Here is an 18,599-nt window from a genome sequence, read left to right on the forward strand (position 1 = left end):
AAAAACATGAAGGAAAAAGAAAACAAATGTTTTATTGGCCAAGGCCTCAAGTGACTCTGTGGGTACAGAGATAACAGATAAGATTGTAATTAAGCATGTTTAAACGCTATCATAACAACTGTTCCGCTATAAAAACAGATGAACCCTAGCATTACTAGCATCACTACTATACATTCACATCTAAACGTGGAGAGTATGAGCTGTTTTCTCTCTGGGATGCGCATTGCTGTTGCAAATGCATTTGCAAACGTGTACTCACTGTTGCTTCTCCTGTAGTTATTGGTGAAGTTGGAGCAGCCGTTGTGGGAGACTGTACAGTGAGACAGGTTGCAGTTGCGGTTGTTTGCTGGGGCGCATGTGATCACTGAGGGACGATTCTGAAACAAAGACTCTGTGTTAAATGTCGAATTCAGTCTTATGATTGCTGATCAGCAATTTGCTAAAGCGTGTTAAAAGAAGAAGAGTAAATACAAAATGAACAGAACAGCAACTTTTCAGAAAAGATGGAGAAAATAAAAAGACTTTTTAAGTTTGAGGGAGCAGGAATGATCCAGTGACCACCAGGATTTTAAAACATGGTTTGCAAACAAGTCAAATAGGAAATTTGTACTTTCCACCAACCAAGGAGCCAGGTTAATGAAAGCATATTAGTCACATCATGTGGGGGACCTACCAGAGTTGAGGTTTCACTCGACAATTTAAGAAAAATGTGGTGTGCATTAGAGCCAAAGACAGGACGGGTATGTTACCTGCTGGCGTTCCACAGTGCTGACTGTGTGCAGTACTGTAGCCATAGCTGCTGTGTTGCTGCGTGCTGACTCCACCATGCTGTTTTTGGTAAGTGCCAGTGGCTGGTCCATGGTAGCTAAGCTGGCCAGGTGGAGGTGATGGGGGTGGCTGTACATGTGGTTGCTCGGCACACCCAGAGCACCGGGCACCACCACACGTTCGATGGGGCTCCTGCTGCGGTCCTTGGAGCCAGGAGAGCTGCGATAATCCCCGTTAGGTTTCCTGAGGAACAGCCAAGTAGCCAAAAAACAAAGGCACGTTATTCATCCTGCACACTGGATAGTGTTATTTAATTCATGTGTATTCTGAGTCTGCTAGCACTAAATTGACTCTGAAGCCAGTATCATAATTAAAATGATAAGAGAAGACATCTGGAGCTTAAACATAACGATCCAAGGTTATCAAAAACACAATATTTGGTGTTTGGGACGAGATGAAAAGTAAACATTATGTGCAAAGAGTGTTGACAAATGATGTAAGGAATGGGCAGAGAAAAAAAGCCAAGAAGAGACAGAAAGATCACAAGTAGTTCAGCTAAGACAGGGAGAATGTGACGTGGGGGAAAAAATAAAGATTATAAAAGGATAATTGTAAATGGTGCTCTGTGTCGGCAGGAACGGCAAAAGCTATTACTACTGGTCTAACAAATACACACTCTCATGGACACACAGCCTTAGCTCTCAGATTGCTGGTGGGGTTTGATAAAACCATATGGTACCAACACAGGCTCACACACTGTCCTCAGATGGAGGAAGGAACGCTCTCCTAACTTTATCCAACATGGATAGACTCCAAACTTATCTCGACACAGGAGGGACAAATGGGCACAAAGTTCAAAGCTCTTGAGAGGTTTCCCCAGCACAGCAAATCAACTTCATCTCTTCGGCCAGCTGCACTTACTGCAGTCATAATTAAAAAAAAGAAAAGAAAAGAAAACTACTAACGGAGCATAGATGCAGGCTGAAGTCACTCAACATTCAATTAAATTCACTAAACATCCTTTCTTTGAGTTTTACTCCCTGTCCACACTTACAACAATGAAGTGACTAATTGAGGTGAAAGGAGGTTAGCCATGCACCTTCCATATGAAAGGGAATTATTTCGCAGCAGTGTTATCACCAAGCAGTGAGCTCATATTTTAATCACTGCAAAACAGATAAGGATAAGGGATTAAAGTAACAACAGTTTAACAAAACAGGCTTTCTTCCAGCTCTGACGATAATGACTGTGATATGTCTGATATGTAGACAAGTGTCTGCGACTAAAGACCATTGTAATCAATGGTCTTTAGTTGTAGTTTAACAAGTTAGTAATTGTTTTGGTCCCTGCATCAGCTTTGCTCTGTGTTTTTTGTTTGTGTGTGTAGGTGTGTGTCCGTGTGTGTGTGTGTGTGTGGTTCACTCCCCTCTTACAAACTGAGGCCCAGTTACAGGGAGCAAGATTTACTGTACTCGCCTCTGTCTCTCCTTTTTTTCCCAACTCCATAATCCATTCACAGATAGAGACATCGACTTGCTCATTCCTACACAGAATACGCTACACATAGACCATGCAGGCTTGATTAAATTTGCAAGAAATAATACTGAACTCAAGCAAACATCGATTATTATATATAACTTCCTCATTCTCCACCGAATACTATGCAGGGGCATTTCCTAACCCGCACAAGTTAAAAGGCTGCAGGAGCCCTTTAAGTTGCAAAACAAGCTCAAGAAAGCAGTTGTAGATCCATGTGACTAAGCAACCTGACTGTTGGGTCAAGCATCTGGACTCCTCGGCACAGTCCTCCACAAATAAACAATCTACACAGAATACATAAAGGGGGAGAGGAAGAGCTGAGGAGAGGTGGGGAAGGGTGAGTTGCATGTGAATGGTCGGGACCTCGACTTTAAGAAAGAGTGAGGTCAGTAGTTTCCTTCGTTTGTGCCGAGAGCTTACATTCGCGGAGACCCGCTCTCTTTTTTTTTCCTCCCCTTTTTCTCACAATCAGCAGCAAACTTCCTGAGGGTTAAAGAAGGAAAGGACTTGGCAGCGCTTGCATAAACCCTGGCCGACAGCTCACCAACAAGCTTTTTTTGTTCTTTCACAGTGGCATCAATTCTCCGTTTCATCTTCATTTTTTTAAACAGTCCAAAGAAAAACATACATTGTGGAGCTGATCCCTTTAAAATCAGGTCATAATTAAGACTAAAGCCTATTCAAGTGAATAAATTGTTTAAATTATTACTACACGAAACATCAACTTTTAATCAGACAATATAAAGAAAGGTCCCCCTGCATAATTTCTCTATTATTTTCAAATATAAACAATCTCTTGATTAGCTAAGAGGCAAGCAGATAACAAAGCTCTCTCATCCCTTCCCAGCAGCTGGGTCTTGAGTTGGGTTGTGGAAGTTGTTCCAAACTTTAATCACTGCCAAAGAGCAGGCATGCCCACATCCTCATTCAAGAGGGCCCATTGCAGGAGCCAGTGAATGGGATCAACAAATCTGACCAATGAATGGAATAGCTGTCGAATCCACCGCCGCCCCCGCCTTCCCCTCGCCTGATTGCCCACCAAACCCTGGACCACATTTCATGCCAGAGATCAGGCTTTCAAAACCCACCCTGTGCCTTTGTCTCTCTTACTCACCTCTTAATTATCATTAAGGTCACAGCTGGGGAAGGAGGGAGAGGACGGACAGGGTAGATGGCAAGGGCTACACATGAAACATGGCCACTGAGTGGTAAAAAGGGCTAGAGCTAAAGAGAGCAGGCTGCCAGGACAAGAGGAATAGATGGGAGCTAAAAGTGGGAGAGAGACAGAGAGGGGGGGGGGCAGCCTTTGATTATTAAATAACACAGAGACTTGGCCCCCACAGTGGGCACTGGGAGACAAACAGCATTAAAAAAAGAAGGGGGTGAGGTTGGAAACAGAGAGTAAAGGAAGCCCAAATCCAATAACGTATAAATAAACATGAAGTAAAGCAGTTTACAAACAACAAGTGAGCTCTTACCACCAGCAGTGTGATGACAGGATTCCTCTTAATTGGCAGAAACTGCTTGCTAAAGTGATGTTTCCTAGATAAACTGGCCAAACTACAAAAACCAAACTAAAGCTTTTTAAACGTAGAGCTCAGTCAGAATATGTGAGAATATTCAGTCATATCTTCTTCTAACCTCTCTGATCCCTTTTTTTCAGTTGATTCACTTTGTAAATAGGAATGATGTAAAGGACATCAAAATGATCTGTTTGACAAATGAAATACAGAGAAAATATCTATCTGACTGTATTTTACTGCAGGCTGGGTTATATGCAGCCTGGTATTAGTGGTAGTCACTGTGGTGGGCGCTTACTGAAAGATCCCTTAATTTAAAACCCAGAGAGTCCAACCCTCAATACATAAATGATATATTCATATATCTTTAACAATGTTACACTACTCAGATCTATCATTAAGCATAGCCTTTTAAGTAACCACTCACATGACATCCGGCCCTCAAGTCAACCTCAAGTTAAAGATCATACTGCGATCATGTGTTTGAATGATCTGGGGGGGGGGCGGCAAGTAATTAGTTCATGCTGGCTAGAAAAGCAAGTTTGTTTGAACTAACATGCCCTAATAGCCACGACAGTAAACTAAATAAAACAAATAGAAACATATGAACCAAGAAATTGAAAAATATGGGTTGTTTTTCAAAGTGTGCCAGGGTTAGTCCTGTATGAGACTGCCAGTTTGGTGAATTTGCTATATTTGACTATGAGGCAGCGAGACAGAAGCTATAAAAGCTCGAGGCTTTTTCTCACAATTGTGTTCCAAGGTCTTTAGAGAAAACCTCCCTACAAATCTTTGGTTGGGCAGAGGTTCATATCCAACTCTTTAATAAATGCATTAAAAAAAAAAGGCAAGACGACAGAGGGGGGGAGAGATACACACAGGAAACATCTGGGAAGAATCAGGGTGTAGAGAGAAGACAACAAAAAGAAAAAAAGAAGTGGAAGAGGATGAAGGCCTAACCACAGGTTATAACCAGAACCAAGCTCTACAAGTTCTGCACAAAACCACAAAAAAGAGATATACGTACACATACACACTCACAGACTGAGCCACAGAGCTTATTCAGACTATGTATATATAGTATACAAACATCTCAACACCGTTTACTCTGCTGTTTGAAGTCCAGGCTTTAGTAGCTGGTGTGAGCGGAAGTTAGCAAAAATATCTGCATCCTTTAGGATCAAAGCCCAGAGGAAATGCCCTTTAATCAAATATCTGAACTGTTGAAACAAATGATATATAACACTTAAACTCTAAACCAAAGACTAGCTTGTTCACGGCTCTCTACACGCTGGTGCTGGAGCCTTCAGATTGTCAATCATGCAGAAACACTGACAGAAACAGCACATTTTTGACAGTTAACTGACTGCAGAGACACAGAACTGAAGAAAATCCTTTGTTATCAAAGCTGGGACAGATCGGATATGGGAACAACCACAACAAGAAGGCAAAGAAAACAACATGTGAACACACACAGACACATAGACACACACAGCTAAAAACAAAAACCCACATCTCCCCTCCTTTCCTCACATGCTCGCTACATAAATAGTTTCATGTAAAACAAGAGGGTAACAATGACTTCACCAGCCACACTCACTCAGTCACACACACACACACACAAACACACACACAAACACAGCCTCTTTCCACTCTTATTTTCTCCCCATATAGCCTCTAGAGAAACTTCCATGAGAACAACTTACTGATGAAGTTCCCAGTAGAAAGCAGCTGTGGTTTCTGTAAGCTACAGTATTCTGTGCAGCAATGTGATTTACTTGGATTTTGCATTTAGTGCCTATAGATACAGCAGTACATTTTGAGTAAACTGTAATACTGTATACTGTTTCAGTATAATGTAGCATGAATGCAACTGCAGATCTTCAGGCTTTCATTTCAGATTTTCATCTGTGGTTAAAATTCTGCAGAGTGAAGAGAAATGGAAATTCAGAACTATTATCAAGTGCATGAAAAGCAAATATCTGTTCCAACCAGTGACTAACCAGACATAGTTTGCATTAGTCAAGGTCCTCATGTTTTATTGGAGCATTCACAGAACCAACAGATTTTCATAGTATTTCAAAAAAACAACAAAAAGCAAACTAGTACCTAATGACTCTAATGTATTTTGACTGCTGAAAATAAACTTTCCTGTAGTTAAATTCGCCAAACTACAGTCAATGCAAAAACTATGTCAGTGGCTTTTAGTCCCAAGGAGCAATGAAACTGTTGAGGACTCTCATACTGGCGAGTCTACAACTACAGAGTGGCAGGCAGGCACACAGGCAGGAGCAAGCTTCCAGCCCGCAGGCTCCAGTGGACAGGATAAGGCTTCTTTGTTCAAGACTCCTCCTACTACTCAGAGAAAATGAAAAAGTAGCCCCTGTTGCCTGACCTCACCCCACACAGAAACACACACACAGACACACACAAGCACTCAGATGATCACAGGTAGGAGAGCACGCATGCATGTGTAAACAACACACAGACAACGGCACATGTGCATACCTGCACAAATCGATGGACACATGTAGACTAGAGCGACATATAAGCCTACCAGGAGCACTGGCAGTTATTTCTATTAAGACTACAATATGCAGGATTTTGAATGCCAAAAACCCTTCTGTGTTGCAAGAGTCTGTTTTCATTGGGCCGTATAGCAAAAAAAAAAGAAAAAACAAAAAGGAAGATATTATTAAAACAATAAGCCTGCTAAGAAAAACATACTTACGGCCACATTCTTAAACAGACAGGCAGCCGACAAAGCAAAATGCATTCACTTATCATGCCTGTTCATAAAAAACCAAAAAGCTTCAGCTGGTTCAGAGAGTTTACTTTTTCTCACCACTGCCTGTGCACCTCCCCCTAACTTCAGCTCGTAGTGATTGGCCAACAGAGGAAACTTGAGCGTCCCCCCTTCATAGCCCCACCCTAATTGGAGGTGTCAGGTGTCTGTGTGTTGAGGCTCACAGAAAATATGACTGAACTTAGAGACAAAAGAAAGCCAAATACACGGAGCTCGACAAGTCAGCACAGAGGAAAGCTGCAATACGAGCAAAAAGAGCGAGAGAGAGAAAAAACACACACTTTTCAGAAAAAAGAAGAATGAACACAAAAGCTTCTGCATGGGCAGGGACACTCAACAGTGAGCTGAGCAATCAGTGCACACACACACAAAAAGAGAAAGCAGACAGACAGAAGCAGCCAGGAAAATCCAACAGATAGAAAAGACGTGGGAACTGCTTCTGTGTGGTGGGGGTGGAGAGTTTCATTTTTCTGTTGAAAAAAATCATTAAGGGCAAAAAATAAAGTGCTGTATGAATGTGAAGGTGAATTGGTGAATAAGGGATGGAGTGTAAAAGTACTTGAGTGCTTATTAAGAGTAGAAAAAGCACTGTATTAAAGTATCAATCTCCTTACATGGCACAACTGAAAGGAAAACATCATGTATGTTACAAATCTGGCTGCCCTATGTCATTTTTCATGGGGGGAGGGTGTTTAAGGAGCATTTTTAGCTTAATTTTCTCTGTAGCAACATCCCATCATTTTCCACTTCACTCCAAGTTCTTTGGAAAGGGAGAGGAGCTACACCTAGGAGGAAAGTGTTTCTGGCTGATGCTGGATACAAGTTTCAACAAGTCGTACAGCAGTTACCAGGGGAAGAATGCCCTCAGAGAAACCTCAAATTAGATGACTAAAAAAAGACACATTTGGGATGACCCTAGGGGAACTTGGTTTCCAGGATAAAAAAAAAATATCTTTGTGAACTAGAAAGGCCCTGAATCCATCTTCAAGCTGCAGCAAGTCAAGTAGCAATTGACTTTTGTTAGGTAGAGATTAACCTGCAGCAGCAGGAGTCAAATGATTTCAAGGTCATAATTAAAATGGAGATTAAATAAGGGGATTATGGCTTACGCTTAGGAAATAATCATGGTACAACGAGCAGTCTGAAAAGCCCTAAACATCACAGACATTTGCATCAGTTTTATTTTTACAGAACCTTATTCTAGCCAAACAACATGGTTGCACGTAGGAGCTGTGGCGAGGATCTGTGACACCAGCTGAAAACTGATATAACAATAAGTTCTACTGTGCTTCACAACACCGACTTACGAAATTTGTGATACAAGTAGGAGCACTTGCGTATCGATGCATGCAAAAGTTAACCGCATAGCGCATATATAATGTCCCACGTGGAGTGAAAAACGACAGAGACAACAGAATAATACCACAAGCAGTGGTTGGATTTACTGCAGAGTATAACCCTAATGCCCACACAACTACCACAGAATAACAGAAAAAATGATGATTCTGCACAAATGTCAAATCTCACAAGCTAATCCTTTGTTATGTGTCACAAGATTAAAGAACAAAGACCCTTACCCACGGCCTCAGTAGAACAGCTTGATTCAAAAGTCAGATGCAACAGTCTAACCCTGCCAATGTCACACAGGCAAATGGATATATGCAACGTAAGCAGTTACTTTTGTTGTGTATATGCTTCACAAGTCAAACAATAAATAAACAAAAATAATCACCTCTAAAAACTACATTATCTGTATGTTGTTCAAAGTTCTGCAAACAATTATTGCACAAATATCAGTAAAAACACAAACACCGATGTCTAATTTTTTCCATTTACCTGCACTGTGGAGTGTTGGAAAACAGTGCCAGTAATTTGAGATACTTCTGCAGTTTTTTGAGATTTTAACTCGTTTAACTTGATTTTAATTATTTGGCCAGAGTTGCTCGATTATATCATAACTCCTAAGATCAACATTATTTACTCACTGACTTTTCAGACATACAAACTCATTTGTTGAAGGTTATATTCGCTCTTCCTTGTTGGACTCCCTGAAGCAAAGTGTTTCCAAACAGCTGAACTGGTTTTACCTCTCTTGTTGCCCTAGGGCTCTTTTCTTCATCTTGGCTCGAGGTGAATTAAACCTGCCACAGCATGGCGAGAAATGACTTTGAGCTTTTTAGGGAGGGGTAAAAGGGCCACAGTTGTAAAGGAAAGCGATGCTCTGGAGTCATAACAAAAGAAAAAGCAAGTGCATCAGTGCGAAGCTAAATGTGGCACAAATTTTGTATTTTTTGGTTAACTTGTTTTCACAACTTCCGGGTGCTAAAACTAACTGATGATGAAAATCAGGTGGTGGGCAACCACAGAATCTATCTACACGTGAACATTTTTTAGGGTTACCTTTAAAATCTGTTGGTTTCCAAGTCATCTATTCCTGTTTGGGCAAGTGGCACCATGTACTACATGTATGTGTGTGACTATATAAGTTTAGCTATATAATAACAATGCTTGTAACCATTCTCTCTTCTTCCAGTTTCCAGTATATCCAGTCAATCATCTACTGCATCCCATTGTGTCAGCTGAAAACTTCAAGAGGGATAAAAACAATCCACATATTACTTGTAGTGTTTTTTTTCCATGAGGTAGAAATGGGTTTGAATATCTCACTCTTTGGATATTTCCTAATTTTGTGGTATAATAATTAAGTTTTCTGCTGTTAAATTTAAATTCATATGAGAAGCAAAAATATAATTTTGTTTCCCCTCTTCCTTCTCTCAAAATGATCATTTTATATACAAGTACAGCCAATAGTCATAGCACAGCCCTTGTCTAGTCATTTGGCAGACAGCGCTGTGGTTATAAAAATATGTTCGACTTCTGCTCAGCTCCCCACCCCCAACCCCTACCCCCAGCATCTGGACATACTGACATACTGCACGCAAAACTGTACAGCTCTACCCAACACCCCCTTGACTCCATCTGCAATAAATAGCAATGGCTGGAGTCCTATAACTGACTCAGTCATGTCTGACTCTGACTCGACTGCCCCTGGCCCCAGCAGTCCTTCACCACCACCAACCAGGACGCTGGAATCTCTGGTATTGGGAATGCGGGAACGACGTGAGTAATCGTTCTGTTGTGCAGTCCCTGTTTCCAAGCTTCCAGAGATCTGCAGCTATAAGGAGTTTGTAACACTGTTGAGCGAGCTAAACCTGGCATAGCACCCTGGAGTCCAAACTAGGACTTCTAAGATAGCGCCGCTGTGCACCGTTTTACACATGGATGGCAGAAACACGTGCATTGACAGGAAAAACTGACTTCTTTTAAAGGCACCAAGGGATCTAAATATGCATTCTGGACATGTATGAAAAACAGTTCAGTGTACATGGCCGTTCACTGGCTACAGTGTTTGTATTTGAAAGAGACAGATGGACAGGAAAGAAAAATGTGCACTGATAGCAAACTACAAGTTCATTTTCATTTCCAGATACTCATAAAAAAGTGAGCATCTGGAAATTATAACTCCAGATGTTTATAAAGCTTTTTATTAGAATGTGTGTGTTGTTCAGTTGCATGTGCATATGTACTCACAGCTGCGCGGCAAACAGTCGACTCATCTTTGCCACGTGCTCGTTTTCATCCATGTCGCTGTCCCCCTGATCACCACTCAGCTTCCTCTTAGTGGGGCTGATGGGAGGAGGACCCGTCCTGTGGCTGGAGGAGGAAGATGAGGAGGACGATGATGAAGACGAGGAGGAAGACGACAGGGACAGGAGTCTGGGGTCTCCTCTCAAAGCTGCCTCACCTGAGGAGGAAAGACATCAAGGGAGGAAAAAAAGACAAGACAGAGGGTTATTAGTGCTGCTGACGCCCGTTTTCCAAAACACGATCATTTAGAAGTCTGAATGAGTTTGAGGTCACTCCACTGCTACACAAACTCTGAAAGAAGAAAACATCAGGTGAAACGCACTACAACATTAGGAAAATGTGTCTCAGAAAGTTTGCAAAACAACTGCTGGCTGCACTTTTGTCATTTTCAAAAATGAGACTAGAGTGACAGTTGTGCAGTTGTGGTCACCTCACGTGGTTAGCTTTACTAAGATTACTGTAAAATAAATGTAAATTATAGTAATTAGCCTAAATTATAGCATTTAAAAGCAGAAGGTGACTGTTGTATTGCCACTTTAAAACAAGGTGTCTACTTCATGACAACGTTACAGGCTGTGTCTGGGGTTTTGTTGACTTATACAGTTTGCTGAGAGAGGCACAAACCTCTGGCATAAAAGAAGGAGTATCTGGTGAGGAATGTTTTGAAAGAAATAGTTGCGGATGGATTCTGCATATGTTTGTATGTGTGTGGGGGAACTATTTCTCCCTCTGCAGCCTTATCCCTGGTACAGAAGGCCTACAGAGTTGTCAGTGAGTGGGAGTTTAGAGCAAGAGAATCAGGAAAACTACCACTGGCTCTGTCTCAGCATGGGGACTTTCCACTGCTTCTGCCTCATGTATCTGTCTGACTTTACCCAAACAACACTGAAAGGCCTACACTAAAACTCCTAGTCCAACTCACATAAAAACAAATTAGTTACAAACACTTGCTAACTGTTAGTTCATCCTTCATTTCAAATTATTTTGTATAACAAACCAATCAGTATTGATTAGATTTTGGAGAAATATTCATCCTGCATTTGTAGAACCAAAAAACCCCCCAAACACACACACACATTAGTATGAGGTAGCAGGACATTAGACATTAAACTGAATTCTTATAAATATTTATTCTTCTTTTCTTCAGATGAATAAGATCATAAAATCTGGATGAAAGCCAGTTTAAACTAAAACTGAGTCATTCAGAACTGTGCAGCACCAACAGCCTAAAGACTATGAAAAGACTTTGTTCCTCCACCGTTCCTCCATGTATGTTTAGCTTCAGCATGGCCTCTGAAACACAGCTGCAGCTCCTCCCCTCACCCTCTCTCTGTGGCATGTTCCTTCTCGTCCTACTGTGTACCATGGTAACAAGGGTGACATCATCTTTTTTGGCAGGAAGAGCCATGGCAATAAAGGAAGAGAGACTGACACCACACTGTCCAATCAGCATCCAGGACTCGCTTATCACCGAGTGAAGTGCTCAACAAAAGAGTGAATCTGCGAGTGGTACCCCTGCAAACAAGTAAGACATTCGACCGTATGAGGTCAAACACTGCTGACCTGCGCGACAATACAACTGCTATTGCACACTAATATATACTAGGTTGTCATTCAAGTGTGACCATCTGACACGACTGCAGCCTTTGAGAATTTTATTATGTCCGCTTTTTGTTATGAGTTATAGAAGATGATTTCACAGCCTAATGCAGTTTCAATACACACTAATTTTGTATTAGTGATTCATATTTTTTAAACTGGGGATATACAACAAACTGGAAAATGGTTGCATAGTTTTCCTTCTGAAACTAACCTGTATTGGTGATAATCTGAAGGACAATGCAATGAAATCATTTTCTGCAATTTATTCTCAAATCAAAAGGCAAAAAGAAACAACAAGAGCAGAAGCACTTACACATTAAGTTTTTATATATTTTTACACACAAGAAATGTATCTACATATAGGAAATGATTATTTATAGTACATTCGTTTAAATATTTGTTCACTAAATACATCTCATTTACATTAAACCAGCAGACAATTAGTGGGAATAGAGCCATAACCCAGAAGCCAAACTCCACTCTGTCTTTTCCCCTCTCTGCTCTCTGAGTTCATTAGGTCCACATGATCAAAGCCTATTTCTCCTGATAGAACTTCAAACAGCTTGGAATCAGGATGAGATTGGATTACAAACTGAGGCGAGCTTCCCTCTCCATCGCTCGCTCTCATTTCCGTCTCTCTCCCCCTTCCTCGCTCTGTCCTTCCCCCCTATCTGATACTTAAAAAAGGATGCTTCCTAGCATGTCTTCTCTCTGCAAAACAGCTATGTAGTTATTTTTGGCTGAATTTCTCAGTAAATCGAACTTGGCCCTCTGGCTGCCTTTATTATCCGAGTCCACGGAGGTTTTACACTTTAAACACTAAAAAGGAAATACAAAAAAAGTTCTTCCACAAAAGTCCTGGACTGTATGAGACTGACCTGAACTTTTAAACTTGATGTTAGATTTGTTTGACCTCTGATATGAAGACACAGGCACGCAGACAGACAAAGAGAGAAAGAAGAGAGGGAAAAAACTGCAGCGCACGTTGGTGGTTTAGCATAATTAGGTGTCGCATGTCACATTGGTGATATCTGTAATCCCGAAAGGGCTCACATCAAAAAAAAGATTCAGTGTCCTATTTGGCAACATGGTTTTAATTCCTAGCTAAACTACTAAGCATCAGAAACACTGATTGCTTCAAGGTCAGCTATGATGTGTTAGGGAGATTTTAGACAACTATATCAATATAAAGACTGCTGCTTATTGAATGTCTAAATTCTACTTTCAAAATTTTGGTTTAAAGTAGGGAGACGCTGGTTATCCCAATCTTGACATAAAGGCAGGCTCACTAATTCTGTTTCACATCACAACAGGTATACGGATGTTTTGTGCTGTGCTTCAGTGGTCAAGAGTTTAAGTTGCAAGTAACAGCAATACAAAACTAGTTATCTCTAGTTCATCAGATTAACTAAGTTAGAGACACAACCTGGACCTAGTGACCCTCTTATTGGCTTTTTAACCCACCAAGGTTGTAACTGCCTTCAGAGTAAATAGTGGTTAATGTTAACTCTACACCATAATCCCTTCACTTTGCCTGTGTTGCTTCACCATGGCGACACTTCTTTGCTGCCTGCTCTGTACGTTAGATAAAAATGATGTTGTATTATGTCAATCATGAATTCATTTTTTTGTTGGTAAAAATAGTTGCTTTGGCTTAACTTTGTTTTTAATTCATAGATCTGCCACCAACTGCATTTTACAGTTTACAAAAATCCATATTTTGCTATAAATCCAAATGAGCCATTTGAACCACTGAGCCCTGAAATGTCTTTACAATTAATTAGGTGACAGCCCCAGGAAGCTGCCAAAGCTGTGACCACTGCTTGTCGAAGGACTACTTATAAACATTTAAGGAATTGTTTAAAACTCATATCAACTGAGCTTCAAGTGTCTGAAAACTAAAGGGGTGTTCAGTGAAGTAGGAACATCATAGAAAGTCGATGACATTCAGCAACTTTAAGCAACGGGCAATGGGTCCCAAATAAAAGTTTTGTCAACTTTAAGGCAACTGATTGAAGCAACTAGCAATTCGAGTGAATAGTATTGCTGATTGGCAAAGGGGGCAATATATTAACAAGTTATCCAGGCAACATTAGCCTAGAATGTCCACAAGCAACCAACCGCAGGCAGCAAAGCGACAGCCAATGAGCAAGTCACTTTCTGTGAGGACGCCCCTTTATGGTGATAGATCAAGTTTTGGGGGGTTTTTTGGCAGGTCCTATCCCCACTTCAGCCAGTATGCCACATGTATGTATTTAGTATGTGTTTAGTTTGAACATGCAGCACATCAAACATGGCCGGAGAGCATAGAAGGAAAGTGTTGAACAATGTCAATCACAATCAATATGTTGTTTAACCAATCTAATTTCAATGCTGTGGGCCCACTATCAGTCAGCTCTGGCCAATCACAGATAAATCATTACTGTTTTTGTCCAGTATATGCTCTTATGGATTCTTTTATAAACAAACATAAAGCAGAAAGATATCTGAGGTCGTTTTTCCAGCCTCGCTGTGTCAATATGGCAGCCCCAAAACTACAGTATTGGTGGGCTTCAGATTTGAATGACGACTATATGGAATTTGTTATGAGGCACACAGTTGCATACAATTTATGACATGGCATTAACTTCCAAATTTCACACGTTCATCTGTCCAACCATGAGTGAACCCACATTGTTCTTTAACTCAGAACTGAGATGAATTAAGTCATAAAGACAGAAGGGAAAGACGATTAATGTCACTGTAGGTTCACATCGCCGTCATAGCACATTAACCACCCCTGATGAATGAACTTGAGGGCAGAATCTGTTTTTCCATAAGCCAAGTGAAGACCCTGAATGATGTCAACTTTTTTCTAATTCACTACAGCTGATTTTATTTGTTTGTGCGAGAGTTCACTAAACTTTGTCACTTACACAGTCTGTAAAAACAATACATCTACCTGAACAACAAACAAAATGTTCAACCTGAGATTACCTAGAAAGTCACACTAGTGCAGACTATCCAAGCTGTTCATCCATTATTACTTTTTTTTAACAGCTACTCAGCTGCATTATAGGCAGGGTATACAAATGTCCCATCTGCATTAAATGTTGTTAAATGTCAGTGATAATACAGGAGCAGTAATAGCTTCACAACAGGACAGTATACAAGTAGGAGCGTGATTGTTGGGAAATGATGGTGTAGTTTGGCTCATGCATATAGTAACAAGTCAGAACACCCACAATATCACAAAGCACTTCTATCCCTTTCTTGGCTCAACAAGTTTGAACATGAGTGGCTTTCCTTTTCCCCTATTCACTGATAACCTTGTCCTTTTAGCTTTGTTTTCTTATCATGAAGCACATGATGGAGTCCGATTTTAGCTCAGTCAGCTAAAAACCATACACTCTCTCTTTCTCTCACACACACACACACACACACACACACACACACACACACACACACACACACACACACACACAAAGAAAACCAAACTGATCGTCTTAATAGTGCAGAGATATGCTTCCAGACACAAATGTTATCCAAACCAGCAGATATATAAGCACAAAAATACCACTACAAAGATGTTATCTCCATCTTTACTTATGTCATTTTATTTAGAGTTAGATAGGATGACAGCTGTGAAGGGTGAAGCTTCGTGGTGACACAAACACTCATATTCTGACTAGCAAAAATCCCGGGCCAGTGGCAGGCTTATCTAACACACCTGAACTGCGCAGAAATGCCACCAACATTTCTCAATAATGGCATGTGAGCTCAAGCTTCTGAGCACAGTTTGAAGAGTCATGTGCCTAAATGCAAGGAACAGCCAAACAGGAATTACAGCAACCCAAGGCTTTTTTTTCTTTCCCCAGAAGCATTAGAAACAGACAAAAACACAACAGAAGCCTTAATCACATGCCAAACCGCAAAAAAAAAAATCAAAAACATATTTTTCTTCTGCTGCTGATAGCATAGGTTCACCAACAGACAAAACAGAAACTAACGTCTGTTTTAATCATATGCCATTGTGCAAATCTGCAAAATGGGTGTCAGTCACAGCATATTTAAAAGGAGCTCCATTACAAGTTAATTATATGTTAAATGATGAGGCAAGCTGAAAGGCACAATAGCAGGGGAAAGAAGCAATGTGACTAAAAACAGGAGAAGAAAAGCCTGCCAACCAATTTATTAAGAAAATGCTTTGTCTTTGTGTTGCTGCTGCTTTTGTAATAGTCAAAAATAAGATAAGGACTAATTATCAGTCACCACGTTATCTACCAGTCTCAAAGATTTACCATCTATCTATAAAACATATTACTTTATGTTAATGTCATAAACTGAACATTTGGACCGGACTTCAGCTTGACAGTTGAGGACCTGCTGGTGAAATTAAACAAGGACATGCCTTTTTTTCACTCCTGGATTAGACCCTAGTTGCTGCAGTAGAGGCCAGCGACAGGGCAGAGGGAAAACTTGCACATAGCCCCCCGGACAGACAGGGTGATATTACAAAGCCTGACAGGAGAGGAGAGCCTTTTCAAAGTCAGGCAGTTTGCAGAGATTTGGAATCTTCTACTCTCTGATTTCATCACAAAGACATAATATTGAATAAAAAAGTTCCCTTAATGCCACGAAATGACTTGCAGCCCACAGAAAGAAATCTCTGCACTTGTAAAATTAAACAAAGACTACCAGCTGCAGCTTACAGCGTGCTGTAGGGGGTCAACCCCACAAAACAAGATGTGAAAATCTTGGACACATCCGTTCATCTGAATGCAAACGGCATGAATAATCGGACACCACCAGAGAGTCAGAATAGCTCGGTAACTAGTAATACTGTGAGTCAGTCTTATGAGACACCATTAAATGAACACACGACTTACAGACAATTAATTCAGCCTTTTCTTTCTAGATTTTTCATTCGATCCGAAGTCAATAATAAAAACAATGATATGACAGGTGAATAAACGCACTTCCAGCCATTCAGAAAAGGACGAAATAGAAAGAGCGCTTACACCAACTCTGCGTAAAATGCGTTACAACCGGGTTAAAAACAAAAGATGAAAAACACTACCCAGACTAAGTCCGTATTCATAAATCGTATACAAGCTAAATCAATGCTCATGTGTACAAAGTGACACGTTTTATCTACCGTGTTTGCGGGAAGAAACGGCTAACAAGCGAAGCAGCGTAAACTGAAGAGAAAACTTCGATCAGCTACGTCATTAACGTTAGCTCGCAGCGTAACGCCACTCCGAAGTTTAAAAACAGCCGTACGCCCACAAACAGCCCAAACCCGCTGGTTTACCTTCGTAGCAGAGAATGCCAATGTTGTTGTTCATCTTGTCCAGGTACTGGTAGTTCAACAGGTCCATTTTCATTAGTAGCATTTATCGGGCTTTAATTAAAAACAAAGGGAAAAAAAAAAAAGAAGACCAGCTTGTTTTCCCCCTTCTCCTCTGAAGCGACGGTAAAAAAAGCTAAAGGCCCAGCCTCCAACTTTACTTCTGTGGAAACTCAACAAAATTTAACCCGTGTGGAAAGTGATCTCAGTAAGTTTACTTTTTGAAATATGGGTAAGTGTGCAGCGGTGACAAAGCGCAAAGAAATAAAATAATACAAAAATAAGAGTAGCGTCAGTTCTCCTCACAGCCAGCTGTAAGTCGACTGCACTGACACGCAGGCTATGCTTGGTATGACTCCTATGCTTCACCAGCGGTTTCCACTGTTGCAGAGAGGGACGCACTGGGCATGCTCGCTAAATCCGTGGAGCGCCTCAAATATCAGGGATATTTTACGCACAAGATCAGCCTCTCCAAACACATCCAGAGAGAAAGCGAGCGACGGGAGGGAGGGGGGGAGGAGAGAAAGACACAGAGAGAGAGAGAGAGACGCCAAAGAACTGCAGCAATCCCACATGAGTCTTTAGGAAATAAATACTACAGTTAGTAAATATCTTAAGTCCAAGTGCTGTAGTTTTTTGTTTGCTTGTTTTTTTGCAAAAGGGTATTAAATATGCAGACGTGCAATCCAGGCACACTCTATCTAGGAATACAGAGGTCATATGATTAAAGTTGCCATAAAATAATTTCAGGTCGATATAACCTTATTTGAGGGAGAGTGCCTTCAGTAGCCTTATTATTATCACGGCGCTTTATTGTAAACGTTTCTATGTGTGGTAATAGTGCAGGGAGACCTGTGAGATGTCAGGAAATGAGGAGGAAAAAAACTTGAATAAAAGGGTAAATCAAAAAGAAACTGTGTTTCAGTTTTTGGAGATGCTGTTCAAAAAGCGTTTTGGTTACAACCAAGATGGTTTCCTACCAAAATATTGTTTATTTGTTTATTCATCTGTCAACAACATACTTTATAGCACAGAATATATTGTTTTTCATTCAGGAGAGGCCATGAGGATAAAGAGCAGGGATATGCATTTTCTAAATTGTCTGTCGGTTATTTGGACAAAAACACAAGCAAACTTTAGTGTGTTGATTTAAAAAAAAAGTTTAAAAGTTTAAAAGGGCCTGGTGGGCCTCTAACATCCTGAGTGGTCCTCTTCTGCCCCCTGGTGTTTGACGTTTGACATAGGCTAATTCCAGTTTATACATATATATACTGTACATATATATATGTATGTAGATAGATAGATAGATAGATAGATAGATAGATAGATAGATAGATAGATAGATAGATAGATAGATAGATAGATAGATAGATAGATAGATAGATAG

At 40.6% G+C, this 18,599-nt stretch overlaps 2 protein-coding genes across 3 annotated transcripts in view; both read right to left on the reverse strand.

Annotated features, from left to right (window-relative positions):
* sirt4 (sirtuin 4) overlaps window positions 1–18,599 on the reverse strand; it is a 700,781-nt gene that overhangs the window by 643,949 nt on the left and 38,233 nt on the right. The window lies entirely within an intron of this gene.
* vgll4b (vestigial-like family member 4b) overlaps window positions 1–18,599 on the reverse strand; it is a 41,669-nt gene that overhangs the window by 2,339 nt on the left and 20,731 nt on the right. Inside the window, exons 1-4 of one of the 2 annotated variants that reach the window (XM_031731399.2) lie at window positions 17,177–17,647; window positions 10,225–10,438; window positions 750–1,011; window positions 260–377 (exon numbers count right to left, since the gene is read on the reverse strand). In XM_031731399.2, coding sequence (XP_031587259.1) covers window positions 260–377; window positions 750–1,011; window positions 10,225–10,438; window positions 17,177–17,258 — 676 coding nt within the window. In that variant the 5' untranslated portion in view covers window positions 17,259–17,647. Of the gene's footprint in view, window positions 1–259; window positions 378–749; window positions 1,012–10,224; window positions 10,439–17,176; window positions 17,648–18,599 lie in introns of those variants that run through there. The other variant, XM_031731401.2, reaches the window with a different exon arrangement.

The sequence above is a fragment of the Oreochromis aureus genome, linkage group 5, assembly GCF_013358895.1.
Source record: "Oreochromis aureus strain Israel breed Guangdong linkage group 5, ZZ_aureus, whole genome shotgun sequence".
Lineage (NCBI taxonomy): Eukaryota > Metazoa > Chordata > Actinopteri > Cichliformes > Cichlidae > Oreochromis > Oreochromis aureus.